This window comes from Melozone crissalis, unplaced genomic scaffold (genome assembly GCF_028551555.1).
Source record: "Melozone crissalis strain CALT ecotype California unplaced genomic scaffold, PUWL_Pcris_2 ptg000035l_1, whole genome shotgun sequence".
Taxonomy (NCBI): domain Eukaryota; kingdom Metazoa; phylum Chordata; class Aves; order Passeriformes; family Passerellidae; genus Melozone; species Melozone crissalis.
Window position 1 is genome coordinate 6,638,813 of NW_026535813.1, and position 18,809 is coordinate 6,657,621.

General features: G+C 48.0%; 1 protein-coding gene across 2 annotated transcripts in view; it reads left to right on the forward strand.

Moving 5' to 3' along the window:
* LOC128941413 (ceramide transfer protein-like) overlaps nucleotides 1-18,809 on the forward strand; it is a 134,260-nt gene that overhangs the window by 84,755 nt on the left and 30,696 nt on the right. For both annotated transcript variants that reach the window (XM_054283168.1, XM_054283167.1), the window contains exon 7: nucleotides 16,897-17,054. In XM_054283168.1, coding sequence (XP_054139143.1) covers nucleotides 16,897-17,054 — 158 coding nt within the window. The remainder of the gene's footprint in view (nucleotides 1-16,896; nucleotides 17,055-18,809) is intronic.

The window sequence follows — 18,809 nt, forward strand, 5'->3', positions numbered from 1 at the left end:
TGTTGAAACAGCTGCATCATTTGTATACTGGGAGCTGAGATTTGTAACAGGCAGTGGCAGTTTTTCTCGCAAGTATTATCTGCTTTAGGAGTGCGGTGAAGCACAATGCTTTTCCAGTGAGGTGTGCCCCATTATGGTTTTTCTAACTTTTATGTCAATGTAAGGATTAAGTCAACATTGTTACTGAATCTCACTCATCCTAATTTTAGCACTTTTAAAAACTATTTTTAAGTGTTATGCTGAACAGAATTCTGATTTTTATTCTTTTCTTAAATGATCTGGTTATAGTCATTGTACTCACTGCATCCAGTCACTAAATGTGAATTTCTCATGCAAGTCTTGCTTTTTAGAAATCTGATACATCTGGCCTGCCAGAAGTTGTGTATGCATTAAAAAAATCTATTTGCATTCTTCTTATACTTTCTCTTGTTTCCTGGCTGAAATTATTTCTGCATTGACATTCTATAATGGTTGACAATTCAGTATTTGTTAGACTTTGGTTCACAAAACTTTGAAGTAGTACAGTTGCAAATCTGATGGAATCGCCAAAAGAAGTACTTAGCAAAAGCATTTTTAAAATTGTAGACACTTTCTTCAAGAATCTGAAAAATATATGCGCAAAATAAGCCTTTTCTGTCAACTGCTTTTTATTTGGCTCTAGTTCCCCATGTGTTGCATGTTTTCTTGCTGTATTTAAGTTTTCTTTCTAGATTATTGCAAAAACTGTTAGGAGGAAAGGAATTGGAAGGAGTTACAGTATACTTCCAGAGAACTAAAAATATGAGTAGATTTTTTTTTCAATTATATAAAAAGTTTGCTTTGCTAAGGATTAATTGTAGTGATCAGGAGAGGGCATTTCAAAGACCCAAAAGGGTATCATTGGATATTTGGGATAGCTGCTGTAGAGACAGATGAAATTAGACAGTTGAATACCCTGCCTGGTCTCTCAGAGGACCCTTCTGCTGTGGGACTGCTGAGGGTCAAAGAAGAACAGGTACCGATCTCTACTACAACAGTGCACTGTTGACAATACTGCACCAACCGGGACTCCGTGATCCCCATTGATGAGATGATTCATGAACCGGAGAGCCAGGGAGTGGTCAGCAAGATTTGCTCACCCTTTAATAGTCCTATATGGCCAGTGCTTAAGTCCAGTGGAGAGTGGAGGCTGACAGTGGACTATCATGGCCTGAACAAAGTCACACCACCCCTGAGTGCTGTTGTGCCAGACATGCTGGAACTTCAGTAGGAACTGGAGTCCAAGGCAGCAAAGTAATGCCACCACTGACATTGCTAATGGGTTTTTCTCCATTCCTTTAGCAGCACAGTGCAGGCCACAGTTTGCTTTCACCTGGAGGGGTGTCCAGTACACCGGGAACTGACTGCCCCAGGGGTGGAAAAACAGCCCCACTATTTGCTGTGAAGTGATCCAGGCTGCACTGGAAAAGGGTGACGCTCCTGAACACCTGCAGTACATTGATGACATCATCATGTGGGGCAACACAGCAGAGGAAGCTTTTGAGAAAAGGGAGAAGATAATCCAAATTCTCCTGAAAGATGTTTTTGCCATAAAACAAAGTAAGGTCAAGGGACCTGCCCAGGAAATTCAGTTTTGAGGAGTAAAATGGAAAGATGGACATAATCAGATTCCAGTGGGTGTGGTCAACAAAATAGCAGCTATGTCTCCCGTGACCAGCAAGAAGGAAACACGGGGTTTCCGAGGTGCTGTGGGTTTTTGGAGAATGAATATTCCAGAGTACAGTCAGATTGTATGCCCTCTCTATCATGTGACCTGGAAGAAGAAGGATTTCAAATGGGACCCTGAACAAGAACAAGCTTTTGAACAAATTAAACAGCAGATTGTTCATGCAATAGCCCTTGGGCCAGTCAGGACAGGACAGGATGTAAAAAACATACCCTACACTGCAGCCAGGGAGAATGGTCCTTCCAGGAGCCTCTGGCAGAAGATATCTGGGGACACTCGAGGATGACCCCTGGGGTTCTGGAGTTTGGGAAACAAATGATCCAAGGCCTGCTACACCCCAACTAAGAAAGAGATCCTGGCAGCTTTTGAAGGGGTTCGAGCTGCTTCAGAAGTGACTGGCACTGAAGCACAGATCTTTCTTGCACCCCGATTACCAGTGTTGGGCTGGATGTTCAAAACAAGTCCCTTCCACACATCATGCTGCTGATGCTATGTAGAGTAAATGGGCCATGCTGTTCACACAGCTAGCTTGAATAGGAAACCCCAATCACCCAGGGATCTTGAAGATCATCATGAATTTGCCCAAAGGAGAAAATTTCCAACTGTCATCAGAAGAAGAAGAGGAGCAGGTGACATGTGCTTGTGCTGAGGAGGCCCTACCATATAATCAGGTACCAGAAAATGAAAAGTGACATGCTTTCTTTACTGACAGTTCCTGCCATATTGTAGGGATTAATTGAAAATGGAAAGCTGCTGTATTGAGTCCTATGCGGTGAGTTGCAGAAACTACTGAGGGACAAGGTGAATCAAGTCAGGCTGCAGAGCTGAAAGCCATCCAGCTGGCTTTCGATATCGCTGAGCCAGAGAAATGTGCAATGCTCTACCTCTACACTGACTTGTGAATAGTAGCAAATGTTCTGTGGGGGTGGCTGGAGCAATGGAAAAAGACCAATTGGCAGCAAAGAAGTAAACACATCTGGGATGCCAAAGTGTGACAAGATATAACTACCCAGGAAGAGAAGTTGGCTCTAAAAGTCCATCATGTAGATGCAGACATACCCAAGCGTTGGGCTACTGAGGAGCATTGCAACAATAAACTGGTAGATTAAGCTGACAAGATTAAAGTGTCTCAGGTAGATATGGACTGGAAACATAAGGGTGAATTATTTCTGGCTTGATGGGCCCATAACACCTCAGGTCATTAAGGAAGAGATTCAAGATATGGATGGGCTCGTGACTGAGGGGTGAACTAAACCATGAACACCATCTCCCAGGTTATCCTTAAGTGTGAAACATGCTCTGCAATCAAACAGGCCAAGGTGGTAAAGCCTCTGTGATATGGGGGATGATGACTGAAATATATCTATAGGGAGGCCTGGCAGATTGATTACATCACACTCCCACAAACCTGCCAAGGCAAACACTATGTGCTTACAGTGGTGGAAACAATCACTGGATGGCTGGAGACATATCCCGTGCCTCACGCCACTCACTGCCCGGAACATCATCTTGGGCCTTCAGAAGCAAGTCCTGTGGCCACATGGCACCCCAGAAAGATTTGAGTCAGACAATGGGACTCATTTCAAAAATAGCCTCATAGACACCTGGGCTAGAAAGCACAGTATTGAGTGGATACATCATATTCCCTATCACACACCAGCCTCTGGAAAGATCGAACAATGTAATGGACTGTTAAAAACCACATTGAAAGCAATGGGCAGTGGGACCTTCAAACATTGGGATCTACATTTAGTGAAGGCCACCTGGTTAGTTAACACTAGAGGCTCCACCCATCAAGCTGGCTCTGCCCAATCAGAACCTCTACATACTGTAGAAGGGGATGAAGTCCCCATGGTGCATATGAGGAATGTGTTAGGGAAGACAGCTTGGATTAGTTCTGTTTTAAGCAAAGGCAAACCCATGGGCATGGGACTTTTTGCTCAAGGACCTGGGTGCACTTGGTGGGAAATGAAGAAGGACAGGGAAACATGATGTGTACCTCAAGGTGATTTGATATTTAGGTGAGAACAGTTTGTGATGTTGAATTGCATATGCAATATGGGTTGTTGAATGACACTGACACTGTATGTTGTAAATACAATAGACAATGAGTATGAACTGATCCAGTTACACCAGTCATGGACTAAAAGAATTCAACAAACATCTTGAGGGTGTTTCCAGTGACTACTGAAATAATACCTGGGCTTGTGCATAGCCATATGTATATATATATATGTAGTTGAAAGGTATAAAATCTGGGCATGATATTAATGGTATAAAATAAGGGATGGATAATATCTTGGGTACAGAAACAAGGGGGTGGAGTTTTTTACACTGTCTTTTCAATACCACCCATGTCACCACTGGAGGGAGTGGTTTTGGAAGGGAAAAAGTCAAGCCTGGAAACAGGAAGTTTTCCTTTTTATTTTTCTGGGCTTACTCTGGAGAGGATGAGGGACCAGGACTGCTGTCGCTGCTACCATGCCTCCACTGCACCAGTGAACCCCTGTACCCACACCACTGCTGTCACCACCCTGGAGAGAGAGCCTCTGCAGTGGAGCCTGAGCTGTGCCAGGTGGTGCAAAGTCAGCATTTCAGCAGCACAACTCATTTGGATGAACTAGCTTTCCAAGTTTCTTTTTGTCCCTGCTTTATGTTTTCAGGCTGGGGGGAAACAGTTAGGCTGTGAGAGCCTCTTGATATATAATTTTGTTTTTCCAAATACCATGTTGCCCCTGCCCAGGGCACGTCACCATTCTGCCTTTGTCTGGGAAACCATGCTGGGTGGCATCTTTGGGACACATTTTTGTTTGTTCAGTGGTGAGTGCGCTTTTGTGGGTAAAACTCTTTTTCTCTTTTGCACATTCTTTTATTAATATTGTGTGGGTATTGCAATTTTTCAGTAAGTTGTGATTCCAACTTTTAATCTGTCCTAGTGTTCCTCCATTACCAGAAGGGGTGGAGGGAAAAGGGAGCATCTTCAGTGGATTTAATTTTCTAGCTTGGTTTTAAACTAGTACAGTTCTCTAGGATCTTTGAGTGAAAGTGTCTAGGTGTCTGCTAAGGAAGGCAGGAGCCTCCCCTGGAATGGAAAATGTAAACCCCCTCCCTCCAAATTGTTATAATTTTGAAATTAAGGAGGCTCTCAGGCAAAGGTATGGGAGCAGGAATAACAGCTCTTTATCAGGGAAAAAAATAAAAATAAAATAAACAATGCAGTAATACATAACAACACTGACAGAGTCAGAACACAACCTGACACCCTGTTGGTCAGGGTGTTGGTAGCAGTCCAATTGAAATGGTGGCTGCAGTCCTCCTGGAGAGGCAGATGTGGTTCTGTTGAAACAGTGAGCCTGTAGAAGTGCATAGTCTTCCTCTGAAGATCCAGTGGAGAAGACAGCTGCCTCTCTGGGAATCCAGTGGAAAAGGCTGGCTGTGGTCTTCCAGATCTCTGATTATATCCAGTTAGGAATGCTTGGCTCCTCCCTCTGGGTGGAGCTTCTCACAATGGGATGATGTCATTTTATCAGTAATGCTGTGACACTCAATGGCCCATTAACAGAAGTTACCTCCCCAAATGGAGGATTGGTTGTGGAAGAGATAAAGAAAACTGCCCAATTAACAGAAGATAACTGCCCCATCAGATAGGACTAGAATATGCTGCCCATTTCCAACCTAAGACAGAAAGTTAAAAAGAGCACTATGAAGGTATTCAAATTTATTGCTCACTTTCCATTTAGAAAATCTGGTAACTGAAACAATGATCATTTGTATAAAGCACCAAGGGAGAGCCTGGCTTATGCATATTTACCCAGTGGGATTTTAGAATCTAAGAATGTAGAATCTTGATTAGTAAGTGTTGCCATTCATCTGCTTAGGAAAATTAGTGTATTTGGGTTTAAGTTATGCAATAATAAGAGCAGAAGGTGGTACTTAAGGGAACCTCTTTGAAGATGGAAGGTGATTTTGTACTGAAACTACAAAGATAGAAATGGCACAGCACGAGTAACTTCCTTGGCTCAGCTTCAACATAAATGTTACTTCTGCTTTCTAATAATTTCTGACATTATTGCGTAGTGTTTGATTTCGCATTCTGTCAACCTACATACGAGTTTGACATAGACTAGGTACTTTTTTGTCATACATTTTAAGTGACTTGTTTAAATAGCCTTAGTAACAAATGGCCTAGTCAACAGGAAGAAGTAGTTGTTGGAACTACCAAATACCACAGTACTTGGATAATTCAACATATTTGATACTTTTATATCATATCTTTTTATGCTGTGTTTTTTAAATCTATAGCTACCTGCTAAAAGCAGCCTTGAAATGTTACTGTCCTGGTTCAGGGAAAATTTTGGAGAGAACCCCCAAAGGGGCTCCTCTAGGAAAGCAGATTCAATTGGCCTCTCTCCTCAACCGGTCCAGGAGAAAAATAACTCCTTGGAAAAAAGTGGAAAAAACCTGTTTATTAAACAATAAAACCTAAACAATATTAAACAATAAAACCCCTTGCTGCTCCAAAAGAGATGACAAACTGAGAAAAGTCCCCTCCCCGGGTTGCAGCTCAGGTCACTCAGTCTCTTATCAGTCCCTCCAGTGCTGGAAATGCCACGGCCCAGACCCGGCCTGGCCCAGTGGGCCACAGTTGCGAGCTGCCGGTGCTCTTCTGGGTGTTCAGTACAGAGCAGGTTTAAACAGGCCCAAAGTAAAGGAAAAAAACCCCACATTCCAGGGAACTTCTTTGCCTCAGCTAGCTAAAACTAACTAAAACAAAGGAGAGCTCTGTCCCACTGTCTGTTCATTTGCAGACAACACAGTCCAGGAGAAGGAATGTGGAGGAGTGAGTGCAGTGTCTGAAAACAAACTGCGCGCTTCTTCTCTCCCCCCTTCACTTTCTGGAACAAGTCTTGTAGGTGCAAAACTTATTATTCAGCATAACAGAACGAGACGATTGGGGATAAAAGCATCATATAGTCAACCCAGGACATTCCACCCCTTATCCCCATATTGTCAGCTTACTACTAAAACTAATATAAATACAAACACATACATTTTACATCCAATATACAGCTATACACAGACAACTGCAGTAACATTCAGCAAACAGTGATATTTACACATAGTTCTCACCTAACAATCAGATCTCCGTGAGGTACACATTGTGTTCCTCCATCTTCTTGCATTATCCACCATGTGCAACCTGGTCCCTGAGCAAAAACAACCCCATGAATGGGTTTGTCTGTACTTGAGGCAGAATTAATCCAAACTGTCTTCCCTAACAAGCCTCTGATATATACCACTGGGACTTTGTCTCCATCTACTCTCTGCAAAGGCTCAGATTGGGCAGGGCCCACTCGGTTCGTAGAGCCTTGGTTGTCAACTAATCAGGTGGTTTTTGCCAGATGCTGCTCCCAATTTTTGAAAGATCCCCCACCTAATGCTTTCAAGGTGTTTTTTAACAGTCCATTGTACCTCTCCACTTTGCCTGCAGCTGCTGTATGGTAGGGGATATGGTACATCTACTCAATGCCATGTTCCCTAGCCCAGGTGTTGATAAGGCTGTTCTTGAAATGAGTCCCGTTGTTCGACTTGATCCTCTCAGGGGTACCATGTCTCCATAAGACTTGCTTTTCAAGGCCCAGGATGGTGTGTTGCCTTCTGGAGCAAGGCAGGCGACCTGGTTTAGACGAACAGCACGGTGGCCCACTCCCCAGGGCCACTCGGGCCAATGACACACGCAGACATCAATGTGATGGACGGTCAAAAGGCGTTTATTATCTCGTCTCTTGGGTTTTTATAGTCTAAGGGGTCTCTATGTCAGCATGGGTCTGTCTTTACCATCTATGGTTAGTAAGAGGTGGACTGTTACTGGGTAGGGGATGGAAAGTTACTGGAATTTGGTTAAGGGAGGCTACCTTCCTATGTTAGTTTCTTATCTATGGGAAGCAGATGGTCTTATCTAAGGGGATCTGAGGGTCCTGGCTTTCCGTGACATCGCGAGATCTTCCGCAGCGCCTTTCCCTGTCTACCACATCTCCCCCCCCCTTTTCACAAATGAATGAGGTAGTCATGCACATAGGTACTTAAATGAGGTATAAGGTTGTAGCTTGACAAGGGAAAAGGGTCTTGGGAGTCCTGAGTAAGCTTTTGTCAGACAAGTTCGGAGGATCTTGTGACTGACGGTGTTCCCTGGTTGAATTCTCTGGTTGAATTCTCCGGTTGAATTCTCCGGTTGAATTCACAGCAATTGTCGTCAGCCTAAGAACCAGATATTGGTCCGTTCCAGGCGGGTCTGAACGAACGAGACCAGCTTGTTCAGCAGGCATGGTCCGAAGGTGACTGTTAGAAACAGCATCGCCAATGGACCTATCAGGACAGAAATTAGAGTGGTTAGCCAAGGTGATTGATTGAACCAGGACTCGTACCAGCCCTGTTGGGCTTCCCTGTCTTTCTGTCTCTGAGCCAGTCGGTTCCGGAGTTCTGCCATGGAGTCTCTCACGACTCCCGTGTGGTCTGCGTAGAAACAGCACTCTTCCTTCAAGGCGGCGCACAGGCCCCCTTGCTGCATGAACAGGAGGTCCAGGCCTCGCCTGTTCTGCAAGACCACTTCTGAGAGTGAGGAGACCGACTTCTCTAGAAAGGAGATGGATTTCTCGATCCTTTGCAGGTCCTCGTCAATTGTTGCTTGCAGCTGGGACAGTCCTTGGTGCTGGGTCGCTAGGGCTGAGACTCCTGTGGCCGTTCCGGCTGCTCCCAGGCCCAGCAGCATTGCGATAGTTATACCTGTCAATATTTCTCTTTTGTGGATCCGGCTGGGTCCCTCAAGAAGATGGTACATTTCTTCGTCTGAGTGGTACAGGACCCTAGGAACAATCAGAACTTGGACACAGAAGTCGTTAGAGTCATTGAATTTGGGAAGGAACACACAAGGACTCACTCCGGATCGCTGGCAAACCCACATCCCAGATGCGGCTGGGACTGCCCATTTATTGTTTCTCCTGTTAGGCTTGACGATTTTGGTGCAGACGTTGCCTTTCCGCTTAGCTAGGGTTGCATTGCCAAAGCATCTGCCTCGGCCTGTGACTTGACTCAGGGTGATTCCTTTGCGAGGGGTGTCCCATCTGCACTGGTGAGGGGCGTTGGCTGAGGAATACCTGAAGGGAGTGTTTAAGGCGACTCCTTCGAAAAAGGGAGGTTTGACATCGTAACAAAGCCAGCAGGACTCGGTTAGGTTAGGGTTGGATTCGTTCAGGGATACAAAGGTAGCTTCTAACATGCGAAGGATTGGGTCTGAGTCTGACTCGGTTAAGCGGCTCATCTGAAAGGTTTCCGCTTGACCGGTCGGGACTTTGCTGACCCCTGTGGGTAAGGTTTTGGGGTAGGTTATGTTTCTCCCTTTCGGCGCGCTTTTAATCGCTTTGTTGGGTCCGACTGCTCGGGGTGCTGACGGTTGAAGCCTGATAATTTGCACGTTCGCCCTCTCTTTTGACCCTTGAAGGACCACTGTCCACGTTCTGCCTGTGGCCCAGCTAGGGTGATCTGGCTGCAAGACCGTCATGTTGTACTCAGTGCATGCCCAAAATCTAGGGACTTTATGTTGGTTTCGATGGAAGTTCCCGTGAAAGAAGAGGGGTATTTTGCAACCGATGGGTGCCCAGGTGAATTGTAAGAATTTGTCTGGCTCTTGTGGATCCCATCCAGGCCCCGACGGTCTGGCATCTGTAACTATGGTTTCGCAGCCCCAGTGCCCACAATGTCCCCACCCTGGGTGATTGCAGTAGCTTTTCCCAGGGTTTGAAGCTGGGCACCAGTAGGATAGGTACGAGTGTTTGACGTGTGGGGAATAGGGGTGTACCTTTGGCTGTCCTGGAAACAGGTCGGTGATGCGGAGCACGAAGGATGGGGTGTTCGATGTGGTGATTTGTCTGAGCGCTTTGCCCCTACTAAGGTGTTGCATGACCCACCTGAAGGGCTGATGGGGGTAGTGGTCTGGGCTGGCTTGCCCCCTGGCAACAAGCCTCCCGGCTTGCCCCCTGGCAACAAGCCCCAACAGCAAAACCGCACAGAAACACCCTTGGTGCTTGGGTCTCACCCGTGCGGGTCACTCGGGTGCTGCTTGGCGGCTTGGTGGTCTGTCGCTTTCGTCCGGAACCGGGAAGTACGCGTCACGAGGGCGTCCCACGAGCAGGTCCTGTAAACAAATGCTCGCAATTCTCGTCAGTCTCATTCTGCTCGCCCTGAAGGTCCGGTTTAATCGACTTAAGTGGACACCACCTGATTTTGCCGTCCTTTTTGACCGCTGCGTACCCTCGCCCTGTGAGCATCAGCCTCCAGCCCCGTTCCCACTCGCCTAGCTCGTTTCTGATTACCACCTGTGGGCCCTCTTCTAGCTTTCGAGTGACCCAGTGTTTTTGAACGGGACTGTTTGTTTCATCTCCCCTAGGGCATTGATTCAGTGCCAGCAAGGCGGTTGCCAGCATGCGTGCCTGATCTCCTGGGGGAATGGCATTGGCAAAGCCCTCTGCTTTTGCCAACACTTCTATCTTGGTTTTCAGGGTCTGGTTTGCTCTCTCTACTATGGCCTGTCCGGTACTGTTATGTGGGATGCCATGCACTAGCGTGATACCCCATTTCGAGGCGAATTCCTGTACTTGTTTGGATTTGAAGTTGGAGCCGTTGTCCGTTTTGATCTGCTTGGGGATACCTAGCCAAGCCATGGCTGTCAGCCAGTGCTGAATTGTGGCTTTGGAGTTGGTTTTGGGGTGCTGTGTAGCTACGATCGCTCTGCTATAAGTGTCTACTGTCACTGCCAGCCATGCTCGGGACCTCAGTATTTCGCACCAGGTGAAGTCCGACTGCCAGATTTCTGAGGGCTTGAGACCTCTCGGGTTGACTCCGTAGGACCAAAGGGGTGACTTCTGGCAATGAGGGCAAGTGGCTACCACATGTTTGGCGTCCGCTGTCGAGATTCCGCATCTCTTCGCCAGTGCTTTGACTCTGATGTGGAGCGACTCGTGCAGTTGACGGGCTCTTTGCAAGGTCCAAACGCCTTTCGCTGCGGCGTCCGCTTTGTCATTGCTGATCTGGAAGTAACCTTTAACTGGGTCATGGCTGTTGATGTGGATGACTGACACAGTGCCCTGTCGCGAGGAGAGTGCTTCTTCCAGCATTAGGGCTGCTGCTGATGTTGACACTCCTGGTCCTGCCATGGCTAGGCTGAGCCTTGCCACGAATATGGAGTCCGTTACGATGTTGAGGTGTTCGTCTTGGAAGAGTCCGCACGCCAAAACCACTGCTGCTTCTTCTAGTTGTTGCACTGACAGTGTGGGGTCCCTCGCTTTGACGCAGTGCCATTGCTCTCCTGCCTTTCACGATGAGGTTGGCAATGCACTCGATTCCTGGGGAAAATGCACGAGCGGGTCTTCCGAGGACCACCCATTGGATCGGTCGGGCCTTTTCTGCAAGTCCTTGGGCCAGTGCTCCCACTCCCCCCTTCGGTGTAAAGTGGACGTACAGGTCCAGTGGCATGGCTGGGTTCCACCTGGCAAGCGTGCCAGTGGCCATTTGGTTTTCGATGAAGTTGAGGGAGCTCTTTGCTTGCTGTGTCAGCTCCTTGGGATCCCAGAGGTTCTTTCCTTTCAGGAGGTCGTACAGAGGGTCCATGACCTCGGGAGGAATCAGGACGATGTTGCGAAGCCACTGCAGCGATCCCACCAGGCGTTGCACGTCGTGGAGCGTCTCGATGTGTCGGTTGATCTTCATCTCGGGGGGTGTTACGTAGGAGCTCGTGATGCCTACTCCCAGGAAGGTCACGCAGGGTCCTCTCTTGATCTTTGCGCTCGCGATCTCGAAGCCGTTGGCTTGAAGGGTTTCCGTGACTGTGGTCACCAGGTGATCCACTTGGCTTGTCGATGGTGCTGCGACCAGGATGTCGTCCATGTACTGGATGATGGTTGCGGTGGGGTAGGAGTGTCGGACTGGCGTCAGTGCTTTGTCCACGGTGATTTGGCATATGGTGGGACTGTCGACGAGGCCTTGCGGAAGTACTCTCCATTGGAAGCAAAGGTTGGGCCGCTCGCCGTTCCGAAATGCCCCGGAAAAGGCGAATCGCTCTCTGTCCTCAGGGTGCAGGGGTATTGAAAAGAAGCAGTCCTTGATGTCCAGTACTGCACACGGCTGCCCTGTGGGGATGGCTGAGTTCGCGGGAAGCAGTGTCTGGACTGGACCCATGGGTCTGATCGTCTTGTTCACTTCTCTCAGGTCGTGGACGAGACGATAGCCTTGTCCGGACCTTTTGGGGACCACGAATACCGGGGTGTTCCATGGGCTGGTGGAGGGTTCTATGTGACCCTTTTGCAGTTCTCGATCGACCAGTTCCAGCAAGGCTGCCATTCGAGGCTCTGTCAAGGGCCACTGCTCAACCCATACAGGGTCTGATGATTTCCAAGTCAATTTGATTGGCAGCGGAGGGTGTACGGCAGTGGCCCTCAGGATAAATTTGTGATCCGAAATCCTAGCAAGGAGAGAACATCCCTTCCTAACAGGGGTGGAGAATTCTGCAAAATGTAGGGGTAGATTGCTACTGTCTGTTCTGGTCCCTTTTTCGTGTGAAGTGTTATAGCCACCAGCTGGGTGCTTTTCCATGCCCGGGACTGCCCCCCTACTCCGTTCACTGGGGGGACTTCTTTGAATTGCCAATGTCCGGGCCAATGCGTTTGGGGAATAATCGTGCAGTCTGATCCCGTGTCCGCCCAAAACTGAAGCCCTATGACGTGAGGATCTTGGCTGCCGTAAAGGCGGCATTTCCCCCACACCATCAAGGGTTCCTTCCCTATTTTCATGACCAAGGCCACCCAGGGATCCCGCTCTGGGGCGTCCCCTGCTGGTCCTGTGACTCCGGCGCGGGTTGTGGTGGTGGGGGGTGCGAAGGTATTGAGGGTGCTGCGCAACTCTGCCATTGTATTGCTGGGGGGGGATGCAAAGGTGACTGGTCCTTGTGGGGGCATAGGGTATGAGAGTCCCCTGCCCCACTGGGGGTTGCTGTAGCTGGGCCGCTGCATATTCCAGGTGGGAGGGGGCTGAACACGGCCCGGCCACCCCCTCCCTCTCCCGTTTCCCTGGGGCCTGGATCTGCATTCCTTAGCTAAGTGCCCCTTCCTTCCACACCCCCAGCACGGTCCCCTGCCTCCCGCTTGGCGTGGTGGAGCAGCTGCTGATAGGCGCCTTGGCTGGGGGCAGTTTACTGCCAAGTGGCCTGCCTGGCCACACTTAAGGCACGCCATCACGCTGGTTATTGCAGTTTGAACTGCTGCTTGGATGGGAGCTAGGTGTTCCTCCTTTGCAACGTGTCTGATCATGGCAGCTATATTAGACCCCTGTGGCAGTGATCTTAAAATGTCCTTAGTGGCTGAGTTGCATTGCTGGCGTAAGCACTCCGCCAGCACGGGACCCTTTGCCTCTGAAGGTAACGCCGAGGAATCTAATGCAGCCTGGAGCTTATCCACGAATTGAGTGAAGCTCTCACTCCCACCCTGTTTTATGGAAGACCATGGAGAGGGTTTGGCTACCACTTTAGAAGCGTCACGGATGGCTTCTCGGGCAGCTCGGGTCGTTGTCATGACCTCATGGGCTCGCAGGCCCTCAGCCTGTTGCTGGGGGGTGATCATAGTGGGGTCTGTGCCCATAAGCCTCTGTATGCTGGAACCGTGCAGTGGATGGTCTGCCCCTGTTACCAAGGCTAGCTGTTTCATGCAATTATCCTCCCATTCTTGTTTGAAAACGATCATCCCTGCACCATCGAATATCATTCTACACGTCTGCTTAATATCGAAGGGAAGCATATCGTCCCCACCAAAAAGGCCGTCAATAAGTGTGCAAACCATGGCAGAATTAATTCCCTTATCCGCAATTGCTTTAACAATTGCCTGCACATCTTTCGGATTGACTGGTGAATAAGTCCTTTGGTTTCCGCCTGCCCCCCCCACACGGACCGGGAACACTAAAGTGGCAGACGGAGCCCATTCCGCGCAAGCCATTTTTATTTTCCGCCAGTTTGTGAGCGGGGTTTGGTTTTTCTCTGGTAACCCCTTCACCCAAGCGGGAGCACTGTGGCTAGTAACCTTACATGCCGCTTCTCCCTCTCTGTTAAAGCCGTAATCCCGATCGGAATCCTCCGATCCTATCTCGGGCTCGGAGCTCGAGCCCGAGTCCGAGCCGGAAGTTGAATAAGGAGACGCTTCCGGGCTGCTCTGCCTTTTTTCCCGGACTCCGACCCCGCCCCCTCCTGCGGGGGTCGGGCCGTTCCCTCTCCCTGGGGTCCCCCCGCCTCCTGCTGGGGGAGGTCCTTGCCCTATAAGGACCTAATGTGAACTGAGGGCTCTGGTTGGTCTTACGCGCCTCCGCAGGGGCCGCCCCGTCCCCCCGCTCGCCCGCGCGTGCGTTGTTGAGCGGGCTGACCGCGCTTCCGCCCCCCGCCTCCTCCTTTCCGCCCGGACCACGCGGTTCGGCGCCATTTTCAAACGCATATGGTGGGGGGGCGTTTTTATCGGTCCCTACGGGGTCCGCCGATTCGGCCACGTTCCGCGCCTCCTCCGCGAGCCCCCGCCAGAACGTCCGCGGGTGTTCCCCCCCCTCCGATGGTGAATCCGCTCGCTGAGGGGGGTTTGGCGTTCGCGCCTCCGCGCGCCCGCCCGGGTCAGGCCCCTCCACGGTTTGTGTCGCCGCGCCCACCCCCAACTGCGGCACGGCTAATAAACAAGTTCGCGCGGCTATCCAGGTTTCTTGCTCTTGTCGAGCCTTTTGCAGAGCCTGGACAACCCTGCCCCACGATTTTAGGGCTTTCCCTGAGCCCGAGGACATGGTGTCCTCCGCCAGGGCTTTTGTACAATTATCCCACACGTCCGAATGTAGGACGCCCACGGGGCTTTCAATAGCCCCAAGCTTAATCAGTCTCGGCAATGCGAGAGATAAATCCCTAAGTTTACATTCTATACCCCATTGTGCATGCATCTCTGTTACGACCTTCGCAATGGCTTCCATGGTCCACGCTGGTCCGGAGGCGTCCCTCCCGCTTTGGTCAGACCTGCTGCCAGCAGCCACTGATATCTGGCCAGGAGAACTCCCGAACCCCGGGGGCTGCAGCAGTCCCGGGTTCGGCACCAGTTTGTTGCCTCCTGGAGCAAGGCAGGCGACCTGGTTCAGACGAACAGCACGGTGGCCCACTCACCAGGGCCACTCGGGCCAATGACACACGCAGACATCAATGTGATGGACAGTCAAAAGGCGTTTATTATCTCGTCTCTTGGGTTTTTATAGTCTAAGGGGTCTCTACGTCAGCATGGGTCTGTCTTTACCATCTATGGTTAGTAAGAGGTGGACTGTTACTGGGTAGGGGATGGAAAGTTACTGGAATTTGGTTAAGGGAGGCTACCTTCCTATGTTAGTTTCTTATCTATGGGAAGCAGATGGTCTTATCTAAGGGGATCTGAGGGTCCTGGCTTTCCGTGACATCGCGAGATCTTCCGCAGCGCCTTTCCCTGTCTACCACAATGGTGTTATGGGCCATAGCATGAGGCACAGGGTGGGTTTCCAACCATCCTGTGGTGGCTTCCAACATGGTCAGCACATAGCGCTTGTCTTGGTGTGTCTGGGACAGTGTGATGTAGTCAATCTGCCAGGCCTCCCCATACTTGTACTTGGACCACCGCCCACCATACCATAGGGGCTTCACTCACTTGGCCTGCTTGATGGCAGCACATGTCTCACAGTCATGGATAACCTGAGAAATACTGTCCATGGTTAAATCCACCCCTCGGACTTGTGCCCACTTATAGGTGGCATCTCTACCCTGATGACCTGAGGCATCATGGGCCCATCGAGCTAGGAATAACTCTCCTTTATGTCGCAAATCTAAGTCTATCTTTGACACCTCTATCTTTGCAGTCTGGTCTACCTGCTCATTGTTCTGGTGCTCCTCATTGGCTCTACTCTTGGGGACATGGGCATCTACACAGCGGACCTTCACAAGTAGCCTCCCTACCCTGGTAGCAATGTCTTTCCACTCATCAGCAGCCCAAATTGGTTTTCCTCTACACTGCCAGTTAGCCTTTTTCCACCTCTCCAGCCATCCCCACAGAGCATTGGCTACCATCCATGAATCAGTGTAGAGGTAGAGCTTTGGCCATTTCTCTCTTTCAGCAATGTTCAGGGCCAGTTGAACAGCTTTGAGTTCAGCACGTTGGCTTGATCCACCTTCTCCTTCAGTGGCCTCTTTGACCTGTCATGTGAGGCTCCATATGGCTGCTTTCCACTTTCATTTCATTCCCACAATGCAGCAAGAACCATCAGTAAAAAGAGCGTATTGTGTATCTTCTGCTGGCAGTTGGTTATATGGTGGTGCTTCTTCAGCACGTGTGACTTCTTGTTCCTCTTCATCAGCGAGACCAAAGTTTTCACCTTCTGGCCAGTTTGTAATTATTTCCAGAATCCCATGGTGATTCAGTTTTCCAATATGGGTGAACTGCGTGATGAGAGCCATCCATTTGCTCCATGTAGCACTGGTGGCACGGTGGGTAGAGGGAACCTTTGCTTTGAACATCTGCCCCAGTACTGGTAGCCGGGGTGCCAGGAGGAGTTGTGCTTCAGTACCTATTACCTCTGAGGCAGCTTGGACTCCTTCATAGGCTGCTAAAATTTCCTTCTCTGTTGGAGTATAGTTAGCTTCAGACTCTCTGTAGCTTCGACTCCAAAATCCTAGTGGTCAGCCTTGAGTCTCCCCAGGACAGTTACCATTGGTGTTTCATTGCATTTTGAAATAATTTCTTTCTTAGTGCTGTATTGGATATGTTTTAAGGCTGCTCTGTATTAATTAGGCCCCACTTCAAGCTGTCAAACTGCTATTGTTACAAAGTATTCCCACTGCCTCCACCCACATGATTTGCAGAGTAATAAAGCATAACAAGCAGACTTGAAATACAGTATAGCAAGATGAAGCTGAAGGGCTGTGTTTTTCCTTTTAAATCTCTTCCCTTATCCAGTGAATAGCGGGAAATTATTAGCACTTGTTTTTTGCTTTTAAAATAAAATTTCTTGCCAGTCTATTTTCTTCAAACAGTGATAATATAAAGCATGCATGTAAAATGCTTGTTTGAGTTGAAGGCAGTTATCAATGAGCAATTCATGTTTGGTTTTAGTGTTTCCATATGTGACATCCAAAGGAATTAATGGCATAGACTTTAAGGGAGAAGCTATAACTTTCAAGGCAACTACCGCTGGAATCCTTGCTACACTCTCTCATTGTATTGAACTCATGGTAAAACATGAAGAAAGCTGGCAAAAAAGACTAGATAAGGTAAGATGATTTTCCTTTAATTTTTGTTGAAAAAATTGTCTCTTCAGCTTAAAATTGATATTTTAAATTAGTTGGTTTAAACTTTATTATTCCATGTTTTACTTTTTTTATGTACAGCACTTATTAATTTTAGATGCTTTCATTATTTATTACTCATTTAACATGTTAAAACCAATTCTGATTGTTGGTGATACAGTAACATTGCTCATCATATCTTTTCTTTTCCCAGCCCTTGTTCAGATAGTATTCCTATAATTTTAATACTATAAAGATCCTGATAGCATTCTACAGTAATAAGTGTATTGCTTGCAGCCCTCTAAGAGAGACCTAATTATATATGCTTGCAAAATTATGTGAAAAATCTCTGAAATGTTTTGTGATACGAAATGATAATGTCCTCATTTAGGGAAAATTTGGAATTTGGGAGAAAACCTCCAAAGGGGTTCCTCTAGAAAGCAAATTCAAGTGGCCCCTCCCCCAACTGGCTCGGGAAAAGATTTCCTTGGAGAAAAGTGGAAAAAACTGTTTATTTAACGGGCAAAGCATTCACCAGCACAAAAAAAAAAAAAAAAAAGAAGAACAATATTAAACAATAAAACCTCTCACCACTCCAAAGAGATGACAAACTCAGAAAGTCCTTTTCATGGGTTGCGGCTTGGCTCACCCAATCTGTTATCAGTCCCTCCAGTGCTGGAAATGTTGTGGCCCAGGCCTGGCCTGGTGGGCCACAGGTGCGAGCTGCTAGTGCTCTTCTGGGTTTTCAGTCCAGAGCAGGTTTAAACAGTTTCAAGGAAAAGAAAAACCACAGTCCAGGGAACTTCTCTGCCTCAGCTAGCTAAAAACTAACTAAAAAGCAAAGGAGAACTCTTTCTCACTGTCCGTGCTGCAGACAACAGAATCCAGGAGAAGGATGTGGGGGAGCAAGTGCAGTTTCTGATAACAAACTCTGCACTTCTTCTCTCCCCTCCCCCCTTTGCTCTTGGAACCAGTCTTAAAGGTGCAAAACTTATTTCTGGGCTAAACAGACAAATGGGGATACAAGCATCATAAAGTCACCCCAGGACAGGTGACAGAACTGAGGAGAACAATCACTTCTAACTTTAAAGGTCTAAGATACAGGTTTTTCACTTACCTTTAGGAGACTAAAGAGATTAATTTAAGTAATGCTTTATACCAATTGGTTAATTTTTGGGGTGGGGCTGGGCTGATATTATAATATGTTATTCTTATGGCAGTGATATTTCATGGTAAGCCTACTCAACCACTATAGCAACTTGAAAGGAACAGTGTCTTCTCTCTTCAGATGAGATGCGCTAGAAACATGGCTAGGTTGTACTTCAGGCTTTGATTTCTAGAATTCTGCCATCACTGGCTGGTGTCCTGTACAGTCTTTTAGCCACTTTTGTCTTGGCTTTAATTTAACATATTTCCATATGGTGTATATCACATTTCAAATCTAACTCAATATGTGTTAGTGGTACACAATTCAAAGAATGAAGTTATTCAGACAAAATACAACCATGTTTGAATCCTTGCCCATGTCTCCTGGCTCTTCGTCTATAAGTCAGACCTGGTCCTAGCTAACTGTATTGTGACTTCTATCAACATTTACTTTATTGCATCATCTCGGTAGTTTAAGGAATTATAGCAGACCTAAGACTTGAAGCTTGTTCATAGGATTGTAGGGTAATTTAGGTTAGAAGAGACCATCTCTAGTACAACCTCCTGCTTAAAGGAAGGACAGTTTGAATCAGA